The sequence below is a fragment of the Anser cygnoides genome, chromosome 8 (assembly GCF_040182565.1).
Source record: "Anser cygnoides isolate HZ-2024a breed goose chromosome 8, Taihu_goose_T2T_genome, whole genome shotgun sequence".
In the NCBI taxonomy this organism is placed as follows: Eukaryota; Metazoa; Chordata; class Aves; order Anseriformes; family Anatidae; genus Anser; species Anser cygnoides.
In genome coordinates, this window is record NC_089880.1 from 27,573,158 (window position 1) to 27,598,945 (window position 25,788).

Sequence of the window (25,788 nt, forward strand, 5' to 3'; positions counted from 1 at the left end):
GGTGCTGGGGAGGTAGGAAGGGAGAAGCTAGGAAGCATTATTTGCCAATAAACCGAGGTGGTCGTTTCTCCTTGAAGGCAGCCATCCCTTCCTGACGGTCTCTTGTGGGAATATTCTGTGTTTTTAAAAAAAAAAAAAAAAAAAAGCATGTATTTGACAAATTTAATGTCATTTTAAAATACAAATTAATTTGGCAGTAGTGGTCTCAGACCCTTTGCAGATTGCAAGATGTACCATTGAAAGAAAAGCTATTATGTAAATAAAGAGACTAGGTTGTAGTAGAATCACAAGCAACGTGTCCAAGACAAGATCAGAAATCAAGAGAATTACATAGAAAAAGTTTTCCGTTCATTTAGTAGTCCTGAGGCACAGCAGTTAAATGGTTAATTGAGAAAGGTACCTGCTCCCAAAACCTGTCAGAAAGAACGACTATGGGAGGAATCTAATTTTAAGATGAAAACTGTTAGTAAAACTCACACTGTAATTAATGTACTGCTGAAACTGCAGGATTATACAGTTACTTCCCACTGAAGGTTATTTATTTAAGGATGGACTTTGGTCTCAGGCAGTGTGAGAGAGGCAGCTATGCATGAACAGTTAACACTATAATACAGACATCTGGAACTGCACTTGAGTTCTCAGAGCTTCAGATTTAGCTGTTTAGCTGTCTTCTGTTGTAGAGGAGAAAATACAATAGGATGCTGGGAATATCTGTCTTTAGAAAATGTGCAGTAATTACTCTTTTTGGGCACACAGTCCGAAGGTAACCTACCTGGGCATAACACATCCCTTCAATGGCCATCCCTGATGCAATATCAACCTGCAGACGAGAGGGAAGGAAAGAGATACACCTTCAAAACAAACATTCATTTTTAGTGACTGGCATGAAACTTCACTACTGTATTAGAACTGGAGTGCTACAATCTGTAGAACAAAATCCTGTATGAATTTTGTCTTTAAAGCAAATCTTTAAAAAACCCTGAAAAGGGTCTAAATGCCTTTTTTAAACAAGGATTACAGTTCATCTGTTGTAAACGTTTTTACTGTAGTAATTTCAAAGAGCTGCTTATCTGCTTCCTTTACCTCAGTATTTAAAAAAAAAAATTACCTCTATTCCTCTGTTTATTGCCAGTTTTCCCATTTTCACAGCAATTGGAGCCTTTATTAAAAACAAAACCAAAAAAAAGCAACAAACTTTAAAATAATTGAAGCCACATTGGTTCACAATACAACAGTAGTTATAGTGGTAGCACTACCCTACCTCCAATTGAGGTTTTTTTATCTATAGCAATTTACAGTAAGTAAGTTAAGTCCTTCTAAAATCCAATTTGTCATTATCTACAGTTATTAGATGTACACACTGCAAGCTGTCAATGTCCTGCGGGTCTGGGAGGTAAAGCTGTCCTATGGGTTAAGCAACTGGATGCTAAGTTCCTACAGAAGCTGCATTCACAAGAAAGGACAGAACTAGACTTTTTCAGGTACCAAGACTTTAATATTTCACAAAATGGAATTTCAGTTGTTTGTTCATTCTTAAGGGAAGCAGAAATTACTTCTTTGTATTGACAATACGAATAACATACTGACCTGAGGAAGGATTTCTTTAGCCAAAGTTAATGCTCTCTGGTAAGCTGCATCTCCCTGCTCATTCTGCGGCACTGCGTGATTTACTAATCCCATGGAGAAGGCTTCTTGTCCATCAATTTGTCTACCCGTGAAAATGAGTTCCTTTGCAAGACCTACTCCAACGCATCTGGGCAGACGCTGGGTTCCACCTTATGACAAGAGCAAAAACACTGTTTTCCATTTCTAGAAATGCCCGTAGAAGCAACAGAATTTTGTCTCTTTATGTAACAAGGAAGTCTGAAAAATAAAGGGGTTATATATTTCTTTTAACCATTTGCTGAACACGTCAACATTTGCAAAGCATCTGAAAGTCTTTAGCATCCTTGTGAATATTTTGATAAATTGGAAAAAGAGTAAAGGGACTTTCCTAGGTTGACAGCAAGTCAGAGACAGTACTTGGAACAGAATTCAGAGATTTCCTGGGTCACTAGAAGATGTTATTTAAACTCAAAACCAAAACAGAACACATTTCAGGTGCTCTAATGGCAAAATATTTGCTGTACAGCTGAGAAAGAGACTGAATATATAATGAAGGTACCTGCTCCTGGAAGAAGCCCTCTTGTGGTCTCAATAAGGCCCATTTTAGCTGATGAAGCTATTTAATAACAACAAAAAGAAAGTATGGGGTTTAGTTACTTTTTTCCAAGTTGCTAGAAATTGCTTAATCAACATCTGTCTCAAGAGGGATGTATAATATGGCTGCTTACCCCTAATGAAGCATTTTTATATAGAAAAATGAACCTGGGGCCCACAGTAGATGAAATATAATGGATAGAAGAATGGAAATAGAAGAAGCAAGGCTTTTGCTCCAAGTTGATTTAAGGAGGAAGTGTTAGATCTAACCAAAGTACTGATGCAATACTACATAAGGACTATTGAATCCCATCAACAGTTTTCTGGAGGAATCGTAATATTGTCTAAAAATAGGCTTTATTTTTTATGCAAGGAAATTACTTCCCCAATAGAAACCAAGCATCACAGTATCTGGACAAATGCCTACTCATTTCCTGAACTGTGTCAGTTCCTCTCTTAGCCTACTGGCTTCTAGTAAGTCAGCTATCACAAGAATATGCTCTTTTTAAAATATAGTCACTGATTACAAGAAGAACCCTACATTAAGCAACACACAAACCTGCTACTCGAAGGTCACAAGCTAACGCCATTTCTAGTCCACCGCCCAATGCGTAGCCATCTATTGCAGCAATTGTGGGTACAGGCAGGGCAGCTAGAGAAGACAATACAGATTATAGTTTCCAGAATTCTGTTGCACTCACTTCTGGAATTTTTTTAAATGCCTAAATTCTAAAGCATTTAGTAGTTCTCCATTCTGACTGTCCTGCTGTTCTGACTGGTATCAGTCGGATTTGACTTTGGTATTTCCGTAGTGAGACCCAAGAAGTGAGGGGTGGGAAGTATCAGGTATAAGAAACCTGGCATTCAGCAAATACATTCAGAGGTCCAAGTCCCTTGGTTTTGGGTCAGCACAGTATCAGGAGTGCTTTTGAGTATATATTAAAAGCGGGACAACCAACGTCACTCATTTTGTCTAGCACTGTTTCCCGAGGATTACATGGAATTTTATATATAATGCTTTGTTAAAAGCAGATACTTATACGTATGTTTGTGCACTGCTCTTCATCATAGAGAAGTCAGTACTGAAATGTAATCTTGTCCTTGGAGTGGCAGCAGTATAGTTAGTATTTAGGTCTAATCAGCTCTTTTTATCAGGTCTAAGCTGGAGCCACCTGAGGAGCCAGTCAGAGACAAATTTTCCAATTGAGATAATCATTTACCTATTTCATCCATTAGATTTCTCAGCCTTTTAACAAAATGTCCAACTTCTGCATCATCCATCTTTGCACGCTCCTTTAAGTCCGCACCTAAATTGCACGAGAGAAAAAGGTAAGAATCCACAAACAGGGAAGAAATGTCTGAACTGTACTCCCTCCTGCCACCCCTCAGGAGAGACCACTTCAGAAGTCTTGAAATGCAGTATTCTGGTTAAGTAAGGTCATAGGAAGCTCTGGAATGTAGATATTTGGGTTGGAGCAGTGGCTAGGGTATGCGCTGTGAACAAATTTCAGAGGAGTACCGATGTCTGATCCTAATCCATAAAACTGGAAAACAAGGACTCCAATACCTGAGGTACCTGGGCTTAAAGGTGATTATAAATGGAAAACAAAGGGTAGCACAGAGAGGAAAGGGTGTGAGCCACAGAGCCTGTGTGGCTCACTGTCACACATCTTCACTGCTGAAGCAGAGAGAACAGGCAAAAGAGAGAATGTGTTATTTGCTACTCAAAAGCTAACCTGTTTTTCTTTTAGCATTCATTTCCAGCTGCTTTTCTACACAATCTGATCTGCACACAACCCTAGCAGCCATCAATTTTTTAATAGTAGTTTGCAGAACCTGTTACCTACCAGCACAAAATACGCCTTTCACTTCGCTCTTGAACACTACTACACGAACTTTCTCATCAAAGCGGAGCTGTTCCAGAGCGCTAAAAAGCTATGAGGGAAAGAGTACAAACAAAAGAAGAAAAACTTTAAGCACATAGATGTATATACAAAAATTATAGCAAGCTCCTAATCTATATGCCTTTTTAATTTTTCCCCCCTTTTTATTCCTCTGCAGGTGCCAGGAATTTCCTGGAAATCACATATGTGGAACCAGCAGGAGCCTTCCATGACAGCCTCAGAAAAACAGGTCTCCCCATCTCTTTTTCACTGCCAGTCCAACATGAACCCTTGCTGTTCCTTAAACCCTCCTGCCTGACATGGAACAAGCCAGACTCTCGCTGGAAAGTATCAACCTTGAGCAGAGCGCCAAAGCTCTGCTATGGTCTGACAATGAGTATGATTTTGTTGTAATTACTCAAGTGATGATATTAACTTGAATCTGAGTTAGCTGCCTTAAATAATGGCAGTATGTGTCTGCTCCCCTTCTGAAGCTACTGCAATATGGACATACGACAATCTGCCTCTTCCAAATGCAGTCTCTGCTGACTTTCAGCAAGAGATTAAGCCTTTGTTTTCGATTTCCCACAATTATTCTTATCACATTTAGTTACCAATCATGATCCCAAACACATTTACAGGCCAGGGCCATACTCACTTCATTTACAAATACTTTTCCCAATGAATTTCTCGCATGGGGTCGGTTCATTAGGATTTCAGCAATACCTTAGTAATAGGAGACAATTTCAGTTATACTTCATTTAATATGCTGACACAGTAATTCAGCTGGGAACTATATCTGCAAATGCTGCATCTTCTCTTCCCTGAAAACGCATGTAAGTATATTCTAATGCCATCCATTATTTTAAAAGTGGAGGTGCCGCAAAATCCAGGAAAATTAGTGACAAGAAACTGCCTATGAAATCCAGTGTTGCAAGACAACAAGATTTGATAGCATTACAGATAATACAAATAAGCAGGTGTTTAAAAAATGAACATGACATCCAAGAATGTCTTAGAAACACTGCAGGAATGGAAAAAAAAAAAAACAATTAGGTTTCTGGTTTAAGTACTACTTATCTCGGGTTTTAATTTACAGTCTTACTGTGTTCAATTTTCTCCTTAGTGAAAAAAAAAAAAAACACCTTTAATTGCTGTTTGCATGTGGGCACCACAAACTCCCAGTTCATGCTCCAGAACTGCTTAGGAATTACAGCCCCATTTCGTTTACGGCTAACGAGCCCCTCAGGGGGCAGGACTTTACCCAAAGTTGCCAGGTCCGGGCGGCAGCACGCGACCACATCTACCTCTGCCCCCTGCACCTGTGCTCTGTAAACTGGGATCTGGGCGCTCCGGGGCGGGTTTCCAGGGCTGCGACCATTTTGTGAAGGCGGCCGCCTCCTTCCTCACCCACGGGCGCTGCCGCCCGCCGGCTCCGCGGGCCACGGCCACCCCTCGGGGCATGGGGGTACCTCGGAGGGGACCCCCCTGCCGGACGGGCGGCGGCCCCCGGCCCAGCCCCGCTTCCCCCCGCACTCACCGCCGCCCTCCCCGCCGACCAGCACCTCCGCGCCCCGCCGCGGGGCGGCCGCGGGGGACCCTCCGCGGGCCCAGCGCAGCAGCAGCCGCCCCCCAGCCCGCCCCGGCCCCAGCCGTAACATGGCGCCACTCGGCCCCGGCCGGAGGCGGGGACGGGGACGGGGCAGTGAGGGGACGAGCCCTCGGCGCTGCGCCGTCAGGAGGAAGGGGTGGGAAGGGGGCGGTGGCGGTGTCACGCTTCTTCGCTCGGTTCAGCTGCTGCCGCTACCTGGGGCTCTGTGAGGGAAGCCGGGGCCCGTCCTGCCGCCAGGATGCAGCGCCGGGTGTTTGTGGTCGGCGTTGGCATGACCAAGGTACGGCGCTGCCCGACCGGTTCCGGCCCCAGCACCGGCACCGCACCGCGGGGCCTGGCTCGGCGGCGGCTCCCCCCTGCCTCAGGCTCCCTCCCGGAGCGTGTCTGAGGGGAGGCCGGAGCTGGTGCCCCTGGCGCCCTTCAAAGCCGAGCAGCTGCTTGAGGGGCTTTCCTAAAACCTAGCTCGGCGGGTGGAGCTGGACCGCTGGTACTTGCCGCGGTAGTCAGCAAAATTGACAGCCTTGAAACCTGTGTTTTGTTGCTGTGCGGGTAGGAATGGTAGCGTGGAAGAGGAGGGTAAAGCTTGTCAGATTACATTACATCTGAAGCGTTTTATTATGAAGGCTTTTAGGATTGTAGCCTTTCTCTAGTGTTAAACCTAAGAGTGATGTGCTAAAACGATCATACCTCACAGAACAAAGTGGTGCTGCGTATGCAGCTGTCAGGCACCCAGGCCGTGCCCTTTGTTTTTGGAAATGGGTCACAGCAGTTAGGGGCATTGAGAGGTTGTCAGTGCTCTTTTTTACCTCTTCGTTAGCTCCAGTAACATCATTAAAAAGGTCGTGTACAGACTTTTCGAGTCACAGACTGACATTTCTCATGACCTTCGGCATGAAGGTTCTCTGCCTGAGTTAAGGAAAGGCGGCACAGCAGAAAGTATGGCTAAGTGTTGGCAGAGGCTGGGGAGGTAAGAGTTAAGGAGACAGCGTATTTTTATATGATGACTGAACATCAAATAATTCGTAGAGCTGTAAGTAGAGAGATGATTTTTTTTGAGCAGTGACACTTTTGTAAATGACATAAAAAAGAAAACAAATGTGTTGGTGGACTCCAGCCGTGAGGGGCAAAGTCCAATGTTCGAATTCATAGCAAAGTGGAGTAAGGCTTGGAAGGGAGGTTTATGAGGAATTAAGTTCAGTGTAAAGAATAAGTATTGTGAATAGGAGTAGAGCAAAATAAAGTAGAATGGAAGTATTTATCAATGCTTTTGAGAAGATAAAGTCATGGGTTGTAATGCTTCAGTGAAGATGGCAGTTGTCCTCTGTCCCATCCGCAGGCTTCGGCCAGCATTATTGTCCATTGACATAAAGCCTGAATCTTCTTTAAGACTGAGCAAAAATTGTCTTCTGCTTCCATAAACTTGGACTATGATATATTTTTTTAAGTCACGGCAGGGTCTTGGCAGTCACACCTGGGGATTGTGCAGATTTTGTGGATGCACTTTTGGGTCACTTAAATTGTTTGCATTTTTTTTAATCTGTTCACAAACCTATTCCTGAGTTACCTATATAGCTTTTAAACATACCAACATGAGTAAAGGATGCGTTAAATTTCATTGATTTGTTCTGTTTTTTTTTTTTTTTTTCTTGTCAGTTTGCAAAGCCTAGTGAGACGAGCCTTGATTACCCTGACCTGGCTAAGGAGGCAGGTAATTTAATAATAAAATTAAAAAAACACAACACATTTAGTTTGACTGCTGGCACATATTTTAAATCTTAAAGTTAATCTTATTATTACACATATGAAGGAACAACTGTTTAGTAAGTAGATACATATAAAAAGCAAATCTAAAACTGGTAAGAAGGAACACTCACAAAATCTGTAACTGACCTCTTAAAATCACTGTCTTCCAGTACTAAAGTTAAAAGGATAGCTTAGGATTGAATTGGACGCTTAGATCATTTCATATGTCTGCACTACTGAAACGTATTTTCGTTGGGACCAGATAAATACGGAATGGATTAGATAGCATTTTCTGGTAAAGGAGCTTGCTTGGAACTCAAAATACTGCAAGACTGTCCTAAAGAGAGTTAAGATGCAGGACTTTTTTAACCATTCACATGATACAGTAAGGCATTTTTAAACCTCTGTTTTTTATGTAGATGCATGAATTGTGCATACTAGTCATAACAAGCAAGCCTAGTTTTTGGTAGCTGCTTTTTTTTTTTTTAACTTTTTTTTTTTCATTCCCTTCCCAACTTCTAAACTTTTTTAGGCCAGAGGGCTTTAGCTGATGCTGGGATTCCCTATTCAGCAGTGAAGCAGGCATGTGTGGGTTATGTTTATGGTGAGTAACATCTTTTGGTTGGGATATGGCCTCTGTAAGACTTACAGACGTATGGATAAATGTTATCTACATCTGTGTGGATGAAGCATGGGGGATCCCATCACTTTCAGATAATAATATTTAATCACATGTCAATTTGTAGAACTGTCCGAAACATGAGTTGTGTTTTTTTTCTAAATTATCATTATTTTTAATAAGCATAGATCTATGTCTGTTTATTTGTGGAATTTACAGTCCTAGTTGCTGGTCATAAGAATTCCAAAAAACTGTCTTGCAAATATGTTTTATACAAGTAGCTCTATCCGCAAGGTCTGGTGGTATATTTATTCAACTGATGAAAAATTACTTATTGTACTGTTCATGGCAATAGACTTGAAAACTGTAATATAATTTTAATTCTTATTTGAGCATTGAGTCTGTACACTAGAGTGGGTATGTTTGTTTATCCAGTGCTCTTGAGTTTGAGTTATTTTGGGGATCATTGTACTTTCAGCCCAAGAGCATAGAAGACGATGGGGCTTAACTCTAAGTGATATAGCTAAGTTCTGCTCTGTGAGATTCATAACTGTTTTAATCCCAGGGATACATTAAAAACATAACCATGAGTTAATGTATCATGTTAGCCTGTTGAGAGTATTACATTAGTATGGCTACAAATTAATGCTTCAAAGCTGATGTAGACAAAAGTGGGGTGTCCACATACCTATACAGGAGAGAGTTTTCCATTTATTTTCTTCCTGTTTCTCTGTTAATGGCTGTACTACGGTAACTGAAGTAGGGTTAATTAGTTGTGACACCTGCAGCAGCTTCCGAGTCATGCCTCTGCGACCCTTCTGTCCAGTCCCATTACTTTCAATTGATTCACAACCAGTTTCTGCAGAAGCAGGACAAACTTCTGTTTTTAAGGTCTGGTGATTTCCATCTTGTTTCTAAGGCTCTTGCACTGTGCATACTTAAGAAAGGCTCAAGATGACCGTTCAAAATTTCAAGTTTACAGTTTAACCAGTAGTATTGTATACATGTAGTGGGATTTCTTTTAGCTAATGAAGCTTGAGTATGTACCTTATTTTATGTTATGTCTCTGTATAAAGGTGACTCGACCTGTGGACAACGGGCCATCTACCACGCTTTGGGTTTAACTGGCATTCCTATCATTAATGTTCACAACAACTGTGCTACTGGATCTACCGCTTTGTTCATGGCCAGACAACTGGTAGAGGGAGGTGAGTTATTCTGCTCTAGGGCCCAGTAGTTCATACTTTTTACTTGTACAAATACAAGTTGTTCCTTCTGTTTCTGCAGTTCCTTTGTTGGTTTTAATACTTTCTTGCACTTAATTCCTTATTCTTCTATAACAAAACGTGCAGTAACATGTGGCGTGATTATTCTAGTACTTGTGACAGAGGCATAAGTGCTTGATCATTTAAGGTAACTGCTCTCAAACTGTGGAGAACTGTTCAAAAATAACCCCAAACCCTCTAGTGATCTCTTAATCTTCAGTATCAATGTTTTTGTATCAATGCCATTCCCACTCCAACTTGACTTGGTTTTAAAAATTAAGAAGGGAGGAAGAACAGCTGGTAGATGTTTATAGATATTTATTGTAACGAGATAACTGATAGTACATATTGTCATTTACATCTGAGTTGTGTTTCAAATAGCCAAAATTTTTCATTTTAAGGTTTGGCAGATTGTGTTCTGGCACTTGGCTTTGAGAAAATGGCAAAAGGATCCATTGCTGCAGGTGTAAGTGTCTGAAAACTATACATTTCACTGCATTAGTAGACGGAAAACACCTCTTAATTCTCTGTGACATCCTTATAAGTATCAGCCACTTTAACATGTTCCTGTAGATAATTAGAAGAAACCTTTTTTTTTTTTTTGAATCACAGAAACTTGTAATGAGTTTTATGACTGTGATTACAGTTCAGATATGCAAATTTTGTATGTTTTAGAACTAATTTTATGTAGTCTGTCAGGCTTTTAGTACTTTACAAAGGTATTTTTAAGTTGGGGTTAATAGGAAATAATGAAAATACCAGGTAGAATACTGAAGCGTTGAGCATTTGATGCATCTTTCTCAAAATGACAGAGCAAATTAAAGAAAGAATCCGAGACTTTTGGCTTGATGCTTACTCAGTTGACTAATTAACATGCTTTCTCCAAAACTTAGGGCTTCAGTAAACCTTTCTTTCTGTCTCTTCCTTGTTTTTATTGGAGAAGTATGGGGCTTGTGTTTTGCCTTATGGCAAGTCCATATCTCATTTAAGTACAGAACTATGAAATCCGATAATCTATGCAGACGTTTGGGTGAGAAATGTTAAATTAAACAGCTAATTCAAATGAGTCAGAGTTAACCTTAACATGCTTTACAGTAGTTCATCTAAGCTTTGATTGAAAATGAAGTATTAATTTTATAATTTGGGAGTATATTAGCTATAAGAGTTTTAAGTTGAGGTGAAAAATACCCAAAGTCCTCTTTTGAAAACAGTGATAGAAATCAGATAGTGGTGGTCCTTGCCACAAATCAGTGTCATGGTGACAATGCTAATCGTTTTCTGCTTGTTTACTCTCACAGTTGGGATATCATGAAAGCTTCAAAACATGTTGCTGAAGTGCAACATATAGTCCAGTGGAATTGTTAAAATATTAAAAAAAAAAAAAAAAAAACAACTCTATTTTGCTTGAAATCCATGGCACTTTTGTGGGGATGTTGTAAACATGAGGAAATTATGACTTGCTTTTTAACTGTTTTTCTTCGTTTTAGTGTACGGACAGAACTAATCCACTGGACAAACATTTGGAAATCATGATAGATAAATATGGCTTAGCAAGTGCTCCAGTAGCACCTCAGATGTTTGCAAGTGCTGGCAAAGAACATATGGAGAAATACGGTATTGACAAAATATATTTTTCCATTATCGTCTTTTAATGAATTGATTTAAAATTTCATTGCAATTTCATCACTACAATTTCATATTAAAAAAAAGAGCATTCAGTGTTCTCTCTTTTACATGAGCGCTACAGCTGCATAGTTGTACTGGATGTAGGGTTGTCTGCAGAAAAGTAGGTGAGGGGTAGGCAAACAATACGATTGGGAAATAAAATTAAGCCTGTGATAGAGTGTCTGCTAGTTACCTTAATGGTATTGCTTGTGCTTCTGGAAGGTCTGTGCAGTATGATTGCATAACTTCCTGCATTCTGTTCTTCTGTCTTAGGATGGGTAGGTAGGCTTGTGACTGAATTTTGTTACAAAAACTTTTGAGTGTTTTGATTAAATATATCGGATTAGGCCGTTGCCACTGTCGTTTCTTACACTCTTACCAGAAAAGGGAATTGCCTCCCAGGTAGCATGCCCAGTCTGTTAAGTATGTTTAGGCTAGTTTATGGAAAAAAATTAGGAGTTCAATATTTCAACACAGCTGTTTTGTTTTGCTATGAAAATGAGCGTTCAAGTTCCAGCAATGTAGTAATACCTCAAATAAAACATGCTTATTTTCTCTATGTTAGGTTAGTGAGTGTTAAATATCCAAGTAGGATGTTCTGTTAGCTAAAACTTAATCAGTATTAGTAGTCTTTATCTAGTTTTTACACCTTGTTGAGTTTTAAAGAAAGTTTCAATACACTGAGTCTCTTGTAAAAATGCTTGTGAAGGTCAAATTCTTATGACACTAATACAATATTTAAAAAGTTATGATAGCACTGTGTGTGTAAACCAGGTATTTCAACACAGCTTGCTTTCTCCTTCCAGGGACAAATCCAGAATACTTTGCAAAAATTGCATGGAAGAATCATAGTCATTCAACCAACAACCCGTGAGTAAAGTACTCCACCTCAATATTAAACATATGTTGCTGCTACAAAATTCATGTAAAATTGGATATTATTTTAGAAATACCTAGCTGAGTATATTCTTTATTATGGAATGGGAATTATACTCAGAATAAAGTCTTTATCCTATATCTTGTATTTAGTAAAAACAGCTGTACAGTTGCCTGATGATATATTAATAAGGGTCATACTGAAACTAAAAATAGCATCTTTTTTTTTGTAGATATTCCCAGTTCCAAGAGGAGTATTCGTTAGATGAAGTTCTGCATTCTCGCAAAATTTTTGATTACTTGACTGTCTTACAGTGTTGGTAAGGAGAGGACTTAGCATTGTGAAATAAATCTTAATATTCTGACAAATGCACACCTATTTAAATAAGTTTGTTTACTTCTAAATCAAAAGTTACAGATCATTTTAAATATTTTCTACTTTTTAGACGTCATAGTGTTCAACTGTTGTATAAATATTACTGAAGTAGCATTAAAAATGGAACGTTTACTGCAAACACTCCTGAAATCCATAGTTTCAGTGGGATCAGCCAAAATATTTTTTTTCTTTGTTTTCAAATGTACTTCTATGGAAGACTGACATTAATAATTTAGAATGATGACATTATTTTCCTTTCAATTAGTCCAACAACAAATGGTGCTGCAGCTGCAATTCTGGCTAATGAGGAGTTTGTGAAAGAGCATAATTTACAGTCTCAAGCTGTGGAAATTCTAGCCCAGGTGATGGTTACTGATTATCCAAGCACATTTGAAGAGAAGAGTTGTTTGAAGATGGTAGGTATAAAATCCTGTATTCTGTGATGTTTGGAATTTTCTTTTTAGTACCTGAGAGTCCTAATGATCCTGTAGACATTTACATGTCAGTAAGCAAACAAGTTATAATTAATGTAAAAAGACTCATTTGGACAGGTGGAGTGGACAAACAGTACAGTTATGGAATAAAAGTAAGAAATCTATATGTATTTAAAATCTAGTTTAAAATTATTTAGAGGCTACCTATTAACAGTTTGAACAGAAGGAAATGTAGTTTGTCTCATGTGAACCTATTTTACTTATGTCTGTGCTGTATTGGAGCTGAAATAACATGTCATGTATAGTCACAATTATTTAAGCAGAATGGCTTGAACTGCAAAATTTAAATCCCACAGCAAACTGACCAAAATAATTGGATGTAAGTCAAACCATTAGAATACCCACTTGAGACAAAGTCATGCAAAGGAGCAATTTGGCTAGTAAGCAAGGTTGAGAAAATAAAGGAAATGCCCCCAGAAAAGTTTCTGCATGCCACCAACTCGTTTAGAATGTGTTATTTCTTTCTATATAGTTCCTACTATATGGAAATTAAAGGCTATGATATAAGATCCATTAAAGCACATTAGAATGCCACCTGTGACAGGTTATTTTCACTTACAGGATAAATAGAGGCACATTAAAAATTAAGCATAGAAATGAAATCAATTACTTCTTTAATGATATTTTAACTTATGATTTCTTCTGCTTGCAGGTTGGTTATGATATGACTAAAAAAGCTGCAGAAAAATGTTTTGAAAAAGCAGGCCTACAACCTACTGATGTTGATGTGATTGAACTCCATGACTGTTTCTCAGTTAATGAGCTCATTACCTATGAAGCTCTTGGACTCTGTCCAGAAGGTAATAGCATCAGTGAAGATCATTGTTTTAATAAAATGGACAGTGTTAAAAATATCTTTTTAGCCTCTTCCTATAATTAGAACTTTGAGTTGTACACTAGACATCTTATATATTTAAATATATTACGGCTAACTTCCTAAGAGGAAAAAGCAAGCTAGCAATGTAGTAACATAAAGAAGACCAATAAATGTAGAGTTCATTTAACAAATTAATGTGACTTCTAGAGGAGTACACAGGGCAGATTAAAGTGTTGGACAGCTATACAAAATCATATGGCTAGCTTGTGCAGGAGTGGCTCTTCTAAGCAAGCAGGACAAGGAGATTAAGAACTCTAATCTTTCTCAGAACTACAACCTTTTTCAGGGATATGTTCTTATTTACCCTGAGATTTCCACCCATCTTTGTATTTCCTTTTGGGGAAGATTAAAAATAAACAAGAATTACCTATAGAGGGCCTAAACAAGCTATCCGACTTTGTCTTTTAAAAATCTTGAAACATCTTTGTCTTTTAAAATACAGAGAGTTGTTGGCAGAGGTTCTAAAATGAACTATGTAACAATGCTCTTCTGTCTAAATTAGTGTAATGGAAATTAATTTTATGCACATAAGTCAAACTAATGAAGTTTTCAGTTTAAGAGGTTTTGGTTTGATTTCAAATAATGCATTGCACTGCTACCTCAGTATTTATTCAAATGCCAAATTATTCATGTGTTGCATAGATAATCATCTGATGCAGTCTTTCTTCAATTTGTTTTTAAGCAATTTAAGAAAATATCATATACTGTCACTAGATGGTGTGTTGCATTAAGTCTGAGCATTCTCAATGAAAGAACTTCATAGATCTTCAGGAAAGTTTCTTTTATGTGTTTGTAGGTCTTCTAATGCTTGCCCTTGGATGCTTACTCTTTACTGCCTTCTTTGCTGAATTTTTATGGTATCTTCAGTAATATGGAGAATTATTGACATTATTAAATATACTTTAAGCATTTTAGCTTAATTCCTTTAATCACAGATGCAGTATAATTCTAATGGTTCTTGTCCATTTGACTGATGAGTATTGTGTATGGTAAATTGGTAAATATTTAATAGTGCAATTCTTTCCAACTTTCAGTATGTCTGACCTCAAAGTGTGTGAAACTTACCTTGGAAGGACAGACTAATTAGACTTAGAGATTAATGGAATGGTATAAATTACATTGTGGATTTAGATGTGCAAGACTAACCTGACATTCTCATTTAAGGGCAGAAGTATGTTGTAAATACAGGAAATGCAGCAGTTGTGTTGTTTTTTTTTTTTTTTATTTTAGACTTTGACATTAATCAAGTAGGTTGAAGAAGCTGGTACAAGAATAAAAGACCAAGGAACTAGTTAAGGGGAGAACTTTCTGCTGAAGGATTGGGAACTAATAGGCTGGATGCTAAGTAATTCTAAGTATTACTCATATGAGTGATTATTTCGTGATTATTTTATTTGGTATATTAATGTTTTAATGCAGCCCAAGATACAGTTAGCTTTCATTGTGGCAAGGGCACGTTGTTGGGTCATGTTCAGCATTGTGCCCAGCAGGACACTTGTGTGACAAAGTTGTCACTTCGGTCCCTGCTTCTGCCTGGCTGTGTTGTTCCTCCAGCAGATACTAAGGTAGCTGAGGTCCCCCAAGAGGGTCAGAGCCTAGAAACATCAGGTTGCTCCTGTCAGTCTGTAGCAGGCCTCATTTCTTGTTCTTCCTGCTCAGGCAACCTATGTCAGACACCCACAATGTTACCCTTATATATGTTAAGGTATGTTAAGCTGAGGTAGAGGAAGAAAGAACAAAGAACTAAAGTTAGTAAACCAAAATACAAACTTGCTATAAAATTAATTTAATTTGAAAAGTATCCCTACTTTATTTTTTTCCCCTTAACCAAAAAAAAGTACTTAGAATAGAGCTTCCAGGACAGCATTCCAGTAGGATCATTGACCACTTCAAATTTGCATTATATCTTCATATGATGTAGTTGCCTTTGGTATTAATGGGGTTGGACATTGCCCAAGAAATTACTGCTAGACCCATGGTCTAGCTTAGTTTATTTCTGAGGGCCATGAACAATTAGGTGTCATGTTTGCTTAACTGAGAATTCAAGGGGCTGGTTGGCGGGAAGTGGCTTAATCCAAATATGGGTGATTTTGCACATTAAAATGTAGCACTTAATGTTTTGTGAAGTGTGATGGTACCCAGATGAATCTTTGTAAGCATGAGCTCTCCAGTGTTGATGATAATCTTGCAAGTAATCTCTATTGGAGATAAATCAAAAATATATTAACAGCAGTTGCAAATTACAATTAGCCTTTCTTTTACAAAAAAACATGATGTTCATTGTAGTTTCATTAATAAAGCAATGAATAGCTTCATTGTGTTGATTCTATCATACTACTGTATAACAGTAAAACAGTTGAACTGCTAATTAAAAAAAGCCATCAGATACTAGCCATTTTAATTCTTTTCCACATTACTGTGGAATCCGCATGCTTTCTCCAGCAGCGTCAACAAGTCTCGTTAATGTTTGGCAAATTTCAGTCTACCCTTTGTAAAATCTGTGGTATCTGTACTTCTTATTGACTAACAGAAAGTATTTGCAGCATCTTTGCTTAGTGCCAGTAGAATTGAAAAACAATTTTTATAAAATAATGAACATTTTTCTTTTATAAATACTGTTTCTTTCTTTTAAAAATACTGTTCTCTAGGAAAAGCATGTGAACTGATTGACAGAGGAGACAATACTTACGGAGGAAAATGGGTTGTTAATCCTAGTGGTGGCTTGATTTCAAAGGGACATCCACTTGGTGCTACAGGTAATGCAAAAATACTTCATTTAGTCATGCCATTAAGATATGAGATACTGTTCTTGACCAGGCAGATGGTTCCCACTTGTACTTGTATGAAAGAAATGAGGACTTGATGAGATTAGGAGGAGCTCTGGAGCTGATTCTCATTTGTGACTAATGCAAGCATTAGGGCAGGTTGACCATGCAGGGTTGCTCAAACCAAAAGACTTGGAGTGTGAATTAGATCATTAGTACTTGTGTAATTTGATAGAGCTGTTTTTCTGTTGGTATTAAAGCAACCTACAAAACAGCTTTTTTTTTTTTTCTCTAAATAATTGCTTAATGGTACAACTTCTGATGATTGTAGTTTCAATAACTATTTTCATATGTAGTCATCCTTTAAAATTCAGATTTTGGAGATAGTTATCACATTTGAATAGCTTGTACCATTGTTAGCTGTAATAAAGCTATTTCTGTGAAGTCTTGGATGTCAAAATATTTATCTGATGTTATTACAACAGAAGTTCACTGTTAGTCTCTGTTTCCCAGCAACATAAGTTTTCCTTTTTTTTTTTTTTTTTTTTTTGCTATCTGTGCTTTTTTAAGCTATCTGTGCATGCTTCCATGAAATGCCTCTTGAATAACATGTTTGGATTTGTGAGGATAATTCACCTTCTTTGCTTGCAAATGATTAGATGGCAGAAAGCTGGAGAAGAAACCTTGAAAAACAACAAACCTTGGCCTAAATAGCTGTAATATCTAGATAATCCCTAGTTAATTTGGGGGGGAGTATTAGGAAATGTTGGAAGAAGAACATACTCATGTTCTCATTTAACTGGAATCTGTAACTAGATATAAGAATTCCATTCCTAGGTATGTGTTAATTTTTTGTCATTTCTACAGTGATAAATGTAGAGGCAATTACTGGTATTTGTGCTTCTCTCTATTTCAATGGATTGAGGGGGAAAGCCATTAAAATGCAGAAAATTACATGTCTACAGGCAGTCAGCTTAATGTCACTGTAAATCAGTCTTGAGGATAGCTATATGCTAATCAGAGGTCATACAAGTCATCTTAATTTTCCAAACCACTCCAGGGCAGGATGTCCCATGGTACACGTTCTCTCCTTGAAGCAAAGAGTACGTGTATGGAACCTGCTAACTCTCATAAATGACTGGAATTATAAAACTTCTTACTCATCCCTTCCATAATGTTTAACTTGGCAATGTGTAAAATTCAGTGCATAAAATGCAGGTTCTGCCTGTCTTGCCCAGAGGACTGTGTGGTTGCCTATGGGAAGGGACAGGGTTCTGTGGATGGTAAGGAGGAAGAAATGTGAACTGGATGAGAATTGCAGAAATGGCTGATGGAATGGTAGGGGGAAGCAAAAGGTAAATGTAACCTTGAAATCAAGACTAGTGAAAAGGAATTCATGTTTGCTTTCAGCCTCCCAAAATAATCTTTCTAGTTAGCTGAGCTCTAGAGACTTCACGTTCTCAAATCATACTGCATGTATTCATTTAATATCTTATTAGGGAAGGAAGTTCATAGAGCATACCAGTTAGTGTTACTTCCTTACATTAATGAGCTTGGCCCAGCAGTAATTTTAATCACAATTGTGTATTCTAGGACTCTCTTCTGTTGTAGTATAGTGCTAACTTGTTATGGGCATTTTTAATAGTAGGCATTTGTAGTGTGGGAGGAAAAAAAAAGGTTTTCAGAAGATCTTGTCACATTTTTTTTTGTTAGATTTAGCACATGAATTCAAATTTCTACTCCGAGATGCATGCCACGATGGTGAGGTGAGCTCAATGTGTGCTTCTGAGGTACTTGGGGTAGATGTTAGAGCGTTGCTGTAAGGATGTGGTAGCAGTTGTATCTGCCTTGAAATAGGTATGGCTGTCACGCGTTTATTTCTTGGAGATTCAAAAGTCAGTGCTGAGTTGTGCTTGATAATTATTTTTAAGACAGCTCACACTGACAGCCCAGAAGATACTCCTGTGAGGGATGGAGGTCAGGTAGAGGAGTGAGAGGTGCGTAGCCTGAGTGTTACACTGGAGCCCACCCAGCTGCATAGCTCGTGTGTGTGTGGGCGTGTAAACAGCACTTTTCTCCACAGCACCGCCGGAGCCGCACCGAGGCGGGCAGCGCTCCCCTCAGGGGCCGCTCCCCGCCGGGAAGATGGCGGCGGGGCGGCGACGCGCTCTGTGCTCCATCTTTCAGGCCTGGCGCAGTGCGCCGAACTCTGCTGGCAGCTGCGCGGCCTGGCCGGCAGGAGGCAGGTGCCGGGGGCGAAGGTGGCGCTGCAGCACAACCTGGGCCTGGGCGGCGCGGCGGTGGTCACGCTGTACGGCATGGGCTTCCCCCCGGCCCGCAGGTGAGACCCGGCCCCGGGCCCCTGCACCGCCCCGGGGAAGGGGGGGGGACAAGCGAGACCCGGCCGAGCTGCGGGGGTCGGGGCTGGCCTCGGAACCGAGGCCTCCGTGGGGGTGTAAGGCAGCGTCGCCTTTCTGTCCCGAGGTCTCCAAACGTTCGCGTATTCACCCCAGGTTTGTTTAAGGGTTATCGTTGCTCTCCCCGCAAGGAAGAGCTGTGAAGGAAAGCTGTTCCTTCACAGGAAGAGCTGGAGCTGCTAGGGACCCGCAGCGCCGCAGCTGTAGGCAGAGGTTGTGAGTTAGTGCCTGACAGACAATGCGCAGGGTGAGCTTCATGGGCTAAAAACAGCAAAATGTCCCATTTCTGGCCTGCGTGATTTCCTCTGCCTTAAATTAAGGACAAATCTAATGTTTGGAGGAAAAAATAAAAAGCAAAAATAACCCCCAAACCACCCTTCTAAGAACAAAACAGGATTTGAAGGAATTAATTGAATCTAGGACCTTGTCAAAAAAAAAAAAAAGTGCAGCATCTGTCAGAATAGAGTGATCCAATTCTTTCACTGCTAAAATTGTTACTGGTCTGACGTCATGACGAGTTGGGTCTTCCCTGTAGGTGTTACACAGGGTATTCTAAGTACCTGTTAAAATTCAGGCATGTTACTCATCTACTTCCGGCAAAAGTATTTTTATTTGCAATTATAGCCTGCTTCAGAGGGAGAGGAGAACACTGCTATGAAGCTCTCTCACAATCTGCTCTAATTGTATGCTAAGATGGGCAGGAATTGAGAGAAAATACAAAATTTTATAAATATACCAACATTTCATGACAGAATTTTTTTAACATAGAGTTTCCTTTGCATTTTCACTGTGCACATTGTTTAGAAAAATGGAGCTACTATTTGTGGATATTTTGTTTGGGGTTTTAAAGCTTAATACCAGTATTTTACACATTTTCTAAAAAACAGTGAGTGGTAAAATGTGTCATGGTGGGCTTCCAGAAAGAAATATTCCCCTCCCAACTCAAGTTTTTAATGTCTGTTTTAGCTGGATAGTTTCTGGGATGTGACAGTATAGTCTGTGGAGTAGGTAACGAGAGCAGGAATTGAACTTTGAGGGGCTGCATCAAGTAGTTTTTTGTAGTGTAGTGTCAGAAGCTCTAATCCTGACAGTTCCTTGGTCTGTAAGAGGATAGGCCATGTGAGGAAGTGTGTGTGATAGGGGAAAACTTGGGTCTGCTCATGGGGTCTTTTCAAACATGCTTACAAAATGTGAGTGGGTGTTGGTATACAGTTTTAAGTCAGAAGGGAGATTTGTAGTTAATACACTGTTTTCCATTGCGTTGAGCTTTATCATTAAAACAAACAAACAAAAACTTACAACTCTACAGAACAGGGAATCTGTTGCTATATGTACACCATTAACCTTGAGATACTGAAAATAGTAGCGTCTTCCTGTCAGTCAGGAAAAGCTTTGCTTGTATAGATGATGTTTCTCTTGAAGAAATTGTGTTACATACTACAGGTGACTTGGCCTTCATCAGTATTGAGAATTTTCTTAACTCTTCAGTGCAGAGAAATCTTAGCAATAATAATGTCTCTTACATTATGAGGCTTAAAAATCTTCAGTTCTCCCAAAGGCTTTGTATGCGGGAAATACCTGGCACAGGGAGTTGCACTAATGTACAAAAGACTTTGGAATGAAACAGTGCAGCTGATCTGTTCATACCCCACTTATGTAACTGAATGTTGGGCATTGCGTAAGTAAGGGAAAGGTGGTGGCATTTTATGGTTATGAAGATATTTCATACAATTTTTTTCTACAACAGTGCTCACAGACCTAATCATTAGATTGAGATCTAGCCTGTAATTAGTGGCTTTAGTAGGAGTTGCCAAGAATTTATATCATGGTAAATGATAGCAGAACTTGATTCATTTTGGATCAGGTCTTAAAACAAATCTGCTTTTTTGTTGATACCTTACAGTTTTACATCCCGTTACTACAACCTTAGTTTATTAGCAAAACTGTGCGTTGTCCTCAAATGACACAGTGCCTACTATTGCTGACCTAGGAAACACCTACAGGGATACTTCACTCTTAGTACCACACAGATAAGTGCTAGCAACATTTTATAAGTGATTCTGTCACTTTAACTTTATTTTTTTTAATAAGACTTCGAAATAATTTGACCAAAAGTAGATACTAAGTAAGATGTCAGAAAGGAGGACCACTTCAGGAAATATGACGGGTAAACTTCTGGATGCGTTTCCTAAAGGACTTCGTGTTGTCAAAAAAAAAAAAAAAGAAAATAGTTCTTGAGATGGTGCATATGCTGTTTCTGTCTTCACACACAGCGTGGCAATGGAGTTGGTTGATAGTTGAAGTGATTGTAACGCAGACTGTCTAGCCCATCAGAAAGTAAGCTTCGCTTGGATAAGATGTAGTTTCTCTGTATTGCTTGAATTGTTGCAGTGTGGCTGTTCACCGTGGTGTTAGGCCTATTCACAATAATTCGAAGGTGTTGAAAATATGATTAAAGATACATAAACAATTTTTTTTTTCTTGCATTTCAGCACTGGTCGTGTTGCAGCTGTGCCTCTCAGTGCAGCTGTTGATGGATTTAAGTCACATTTGGTCTTCAAAGAGATTGAAAAGAAGCTCGAAGAGGTATTTGACTACTACTTTTACCTGTAATACCTTTTTAATTTATGACAGAACATGTGCAAAACCTGAAGGAAATACAGTAGCATAAGTCACTTTCTTAGTACTTCATGTTGAAACAAACAGTACAACTTTAATCTTCACTGTCCAAAATCTTTATCTTTTGTACCATGATTATAAAGGATTTCTTTCAGACAGCTCCTAACTATATAAGAGTATTTCAGTGAAGGCACGTTTAGGTCATATGTGAAGAGCTTGCTAACTAACACAAGTTTGGTGTCTCTTGCTTGCTTTGTAAGTGTGATTAAAAGAAGAGATTGCATTTTGTGAGACCTACAGCAAGACAGGACTGTTAAGACACTTGTTTGTTTGTTTGACAGATTTTAATAGAGATAGATAATACGTGTGTTTTTTTTTCTTAAATGTTCAAATGAAGCCTAGTAGAGGGAAACAAATATTTTTGTTAGTAGAAAGAGTAAAGATTTTTTTAAAGTATTCTCTGTTTCTATTTTTAAATTCCTCTGAAGAAAATGAATAATGTGCACATTACGTGGTCATTACAGGAAGGAGAGCAATTTGTCAAGAAAATTGGTGGTGTCTTTGCCTTCAAAATAAAAGATGGTCCTGGTGGAAAAGAAGCAACTTGGGTAGTAGACGTGAAAAATGGAAAAGGCTCTGTGGCAGTTAATTCAGGTCAGTGCTATTTTATTATATCACTGCGGAAAACACATGAAATGAATGTAAAGATTATCAATTCATACTCTGCTAAAGCTGTAGTGACCTTGAACAAAACTGGGGTTAGAGCTACCTTAATGTTAAAGTTTTCTTATTTCCAGTACTTCTAATCTATGACCTTTAAGATAAAGATTTAAATCTGTTCTACTGTGAATTCTGTTTGGTTAGTTGTGTGTTTTCTTAGAGGCTCCAGACAGATGTGTCACGTGACTCCTGCAAGAACTAGAATACAAAACCAAAAGGTTTTTTTTTTTTGTTTCTCATAAAATTTGGGCCGGAAATGTGATTTTTACCTGTTTTTTCAGGTGCTTTGTTGGAGACTCTCGTAGGTGGTAGGCTGGTCTATCTAGTCCAGTTACTTCTCTTCGGCAGCTAGTTAAGCAATAAAATGACAGATTTCAATACTGCACTAGCTGACATAAACTTCAAGTTCCATCATAAAAAAGGCAGACATAAATAAAACCCAAGGACTGGTGGGTTTCCATTAAAAGTATTGGAAACAGATGATTTGAACGCTTGCTGTGAAAGTGTCTTGTTTAATACCTGCATCCTATTAATAAACTGTAAATAAAAAGACAAAAACAACAGTTTGTCCTCAGAATCTTACATATTCATGAACCTTCATCATAAAGCTTATAAAGCTTTTAATTAAAAATGTGAAAGGAGGTTTGATTTGAATTCATTAATTAAGATATAGAAAGAAAAGTACTGTTCTCTGTTGTTCATACAACATTTTATCAAAGACTTGACTTTAGTAATGTGGTGACTGTGGGAAAAGCTGGGTGCGGATTTTAGCCCATTTTTACATGTATTAATACTTACATCTGAGCTTCTAAAATATCTTTTCAAGCTCATTTCTGGTAAGAAGATGCCAGAAGCTTCTGGATTTGAATTAATTCAGATGCGATTTTCTAGAATGCACTTTCCCACTGAAGGACGGGGCAGGAAATGCATGAAATGTCAGTGATAAATATTGTCACTGTGTGTCACAGGGGAAAACACATTTATTCTGAGATGATCTTAATACTAGAAAATTTAAGCTTGATAAAACTTAAGATGACTGTGAACACTTGTAATTAACATTATCTGATTACAAGATTTTTATTTTTTGTTTGTAATGAATAAACTCGCTTAGCACCTTTCAGAAAGGTCCATCTTTCTTCAGTGTTGGGATGGTCTGTGCTGCAAGGTGCCACAGGTGTCTGTTGGCTAGTAGATGACCTCTTCCTGATACTTTTTAATGGCCCTTACCTGTAGGTACTTGATATACCATAGTGCTGAACTGTAGTGTCAACAGATTGTTCAGGGAGTTGTAGTTTGTGTTAACTGTTCTGTTTCTCAGTTTGAATCTTCATTGTCAACTCTGTCTTACAGATAAGAAGGCAGATTGTACAATTACAATGGCTGACGCTGATCTATTAGCTCTGATGACTGGCAAAATGAATCCTCAGACAGTAAGTATAGTAAAGATGAAGGGATAATAGTACTGATATTTGGGGGCTTTTTTGAGCATATTTAGGTTTAATTTTTTAAAAATAAATCCGCTCTTCCAAAACTGCCGTGGCTGATATGAAAAAGGGAAAGTTCTTGACTCTCTGAATAAATCAGTCTTTGCTTCTCTCGATAAACCTGACTTCAGCAGTTTCTACTCTTCTGAACAAGTATCGTCTCAGACATCCTTTGTGTAATCCAGAAGCGGATATAATAGTGCTTGCTTTGCACAGAAAGGGGGAAGCTAGTGTTTGCAGTGTGACTTCAGAAAGGAGGAATGTCAGCCCTCTCTTTGGACTGCTATCTGATAATGCAAGAAAAATGCCATTATCAAATTTATTCTCTTTAGGTATCACAAATATAAACTTTCTGAGGTTATTATTCGACCTTTCAGTGTCAGAAGATAGAATTGTACAATAAGGTGAGATGTCTGCTACAACTGTTAGAATTATAATACTGCAGGCCAAGACCCGCACATATATAATAGCCTATAACATTGGGGAGGGGTATGTTTGGGGTAACGTGTTCTATTGCATTTCATAGAATTTTTTTTTCATTTATTTTTTAGGCTTTCTTTCAAGGTAAATTGAAGGTTTCTGGGAACATGGGCATGGCGATGAAACTTCAGAACCTACAACTTCAGCCAGGCAAAGCTAAACTTTGAGCTTGCTAAAGTAAACAGTCAGTACTTGATACTCTTGACAACAGATTAGAATGAAACTAGACATAGACAATATGGCAAAGGCTGGGCTTGATTGGACCTCTCTCACCTAAATTCTTTGGTTAGAGACCTTAATTCTCTTAATCAATTCCGTCAGTTTGTATATGGCAAAGATTTTTAGGCTAAGCTTGAGGCACTAACTCTTGCAAATGGTATATGGTGGGTATCATGGAAACAACATTTTTGTTTTAATCTGTAAAAAATTTTTTATAAAACTTAGAGTTGAATGAGGCTGCTTATTGTTGTTCAGGTTAGTTGGGAAGAGAGTGAGGAAGGTTACAGATAGTTTGACAAATCAATTAAAGTTGCATTTTTAAAAGACTAATAGCAGGTCATGCAAATGCTTTCAGACTCACATTCTAACAAATTTGCTGCTGCTTAAATTAAAATGGTCTTATAAAGGGGATCTCCAACAACGTTTTTTTAGAATAGGCTTTATGAATTTGCTATAAGATACTTTTCGTATTATGAGTTTGGAATTAAAACAAAACTACCCAAAATTAGGTAGCAACTAGAATGTTGCTTTGAGATTCGTAGCATTTGATTATACTTAGCCCTGAGTAAAGATATGGTTTGCTAGGAGAGCAGAGAGGGAATGTAACCAATATTTACCTGTTTTCTCCTGGGAAAATCTGGTGTTGATCGTTATGAATTTCTTATCAGTAATGTAAAAGCTTTAACTTTTGTTTTGGGAAAATGTATTCTGGTTGGAAGTTTAATAGAAAATTAAATATACTTTTCCTGTTCTTCTTTGTATCTCTTCCTTGGATTTATAAACAGATGTCATGTTCATATATTGAGTATTTGGTGCGGATCATCGCTAAGGGCTCCCATAGTTATTTTTTTTTTTCTTCCTCAGCTACTCTCCATAGATACTCCCTAAACTGTAAACTGTCCATTATGTACACCTCACATACGTGGGACAGGACTGAGGAACTTTTACTTCCCTCATAATAAAAATGAGATGACTCAAGCCAGTCTTTCTGCTTGTCTGGTGTGGATGCTTAACAGTCAGATTGCTGAACAGTAAGAATGGCTATGCCGAATCAGACCAAAATCCATCTAGCCCATTATATTTTCTGCCTGTTGACGCCTTGAAAAGAATATTAAGATGGCCTAAACATCTCTACCCAGAATACACTGCTCACTGCCAGTGATTTTTTTTCAGCTTAGAGATCTGAGCCAGAAGTGGTGCGTCAGTACATAAAGTCCTTGGTGGATAGCTCTTTCACTGATTCATCCACTCTCTTAAAGTCCTTGACAGCTTCTTAGCATGTGTCAAGAATTTCCGTAGCTTGCCTACAGGTTATTCCAAGTCAAATTTATTTATTTATTTATTTATTTACCTTTCACATTGTGGTTTTATTTTACAACTCTTAAGTGGTTGGTTTTTTTGTTGTTGGTTTCCCGGAAGAAACAGTGAACAACTTGATGACACTCCTGATTTTTAGCCTTGCCCTATCCCTTTCA

At 38.6% G+C, this 25,788-nt stretch overlaps 2 protein-coding genes across 4 annotated transcripts; one reads left to right on the plus strand and one right to left on the minus strand.

Annotated features, from left to right (window-relative positions):
* Positions 1 to 5,982, minus strand: ECHDC2 (enoyl-CoA hydratase domain containing 2). 3 transcript variants are annotated; one of them, XM_048061944.2, is made up of 10 exons: positions 5,623 to 5,754; positions 4,741 to 4,808; positions 4,047 to 4,134; positions 3,420 to 3,506; positions 2,759 to 2,851; positions 2,165 to 2,221; positions 1,588 to 1,775; positions 1,109 to 1,159; positions 773 to 820; positions 1 to 115 (listed from the first exon to the last, which is right to left on the minus strand). In XM_048061944.2, the coding sequence occupies exons 1-10, from the start codon at positions 5,741 to 5,743 to the stop codon at positions 38 to 40; spliced, it is 879 nt and encodes a 292-aa protein (XP_047917901.1). In that variant the 5' UTR covers positions 5,744 to 5,754; the 3' UTR covers positions 1 to 37. The 3 variants fall into 3 exon arrangements, with proteins under 3 accessions (XP_047917901.1, XP_066857680.1, XP_047917902.1); XM_067001579.1 differs by lacking the exons at positions 4,741 to 4,808; positions 5,623 to 5,754 and adding an exon at positions 5,890 to 5,982; XM_048061945.2 differs by lacking the exons at positions 4,741 to 4,808; positions 5,623 to 5,754 and adding an exon at positions 5,347 to 5,400.
* Positions 5,840 to 25,064, plus strand: SCP2 (sterol carrier protein 2). The gene is made up of 16 exons (XM_048061938.2): positions 5,840 to 5,974; positions 7,348 to 7,402; positions 7,970 to 8,041; positions 9,133 to 9,264; positions 9,723 to 9,787; positions 10,809 to 10,935; positions 11,793 to 11,856; positions 12,096 to 12,182; positions 12,504 to 12,654; positions 13,385 to 13,532; positions 16,258 to 16,365; positions 18,562 to 18,715; positions 21,284 to 21,377; positions 21,935 to 22,064; positions 23,481 to 23,560; positions 24,166 to 25,064. Exons 1-16 carry the CDS (start codon positions 5,933 to 5,935, stop codon positions 24,259 to 24,261), a joined length of 1,605 nt encoding a protein of 534 aa, XP_047917895.1. The 5' UTR covers positions 5,840 to 5,932; the 3' UTR covers positions 24,262 to 25,064.
* The last annotated feature ends 724 nt before the right edge of the window (positions 25,065 to 25,788 follow it).

Bases quoted from the DNA above. Each gene is read 5' to 3' on its own strand.
- ECHDC2 (XM_048061944.2), bottom strand. From the start codon at position 5,743: ATGTTACGGCTGGGGCCGGGGCGGGCTGGGGGGCGGCTGCTGCTGCGC. The intron at 2,852-3,419 runs GTAAATGATTAT...TGTCTTCTCTAG, and splicing joins AAATCTAATGGATGAAATAG to CTGCCCTGCCTGTACCCACA. The intron at 821-1,108 runs GTAATTTTTTTT...TCTCGTCTGCAG, and splicing joins CAATAAACAGAGGAATAGAG to GTTGATATTGCATCAGGGAT.
- SCP2 (XM_048061938.2), top strand. From the start codon at position 5,933: ATGCAGCGCCGGGTGTTTGTGGTCGGCGTTGGCATGACCAAG. The intron at 13,533-16,257 runs GTAATAGCATCA...ACTGTTCTCTAG, and splicing joins TCTTGGACTCTGTCCAGAAG to GAAAAGCATGTGAACTGATT. The intron at 23,561-24,165 runs GTAAGTATAGTA...TTTATTTTTTAG, and splicing joins GCAAAATGAATCCTCAGACA to GCTTTCTTTCAAGGTAAATT.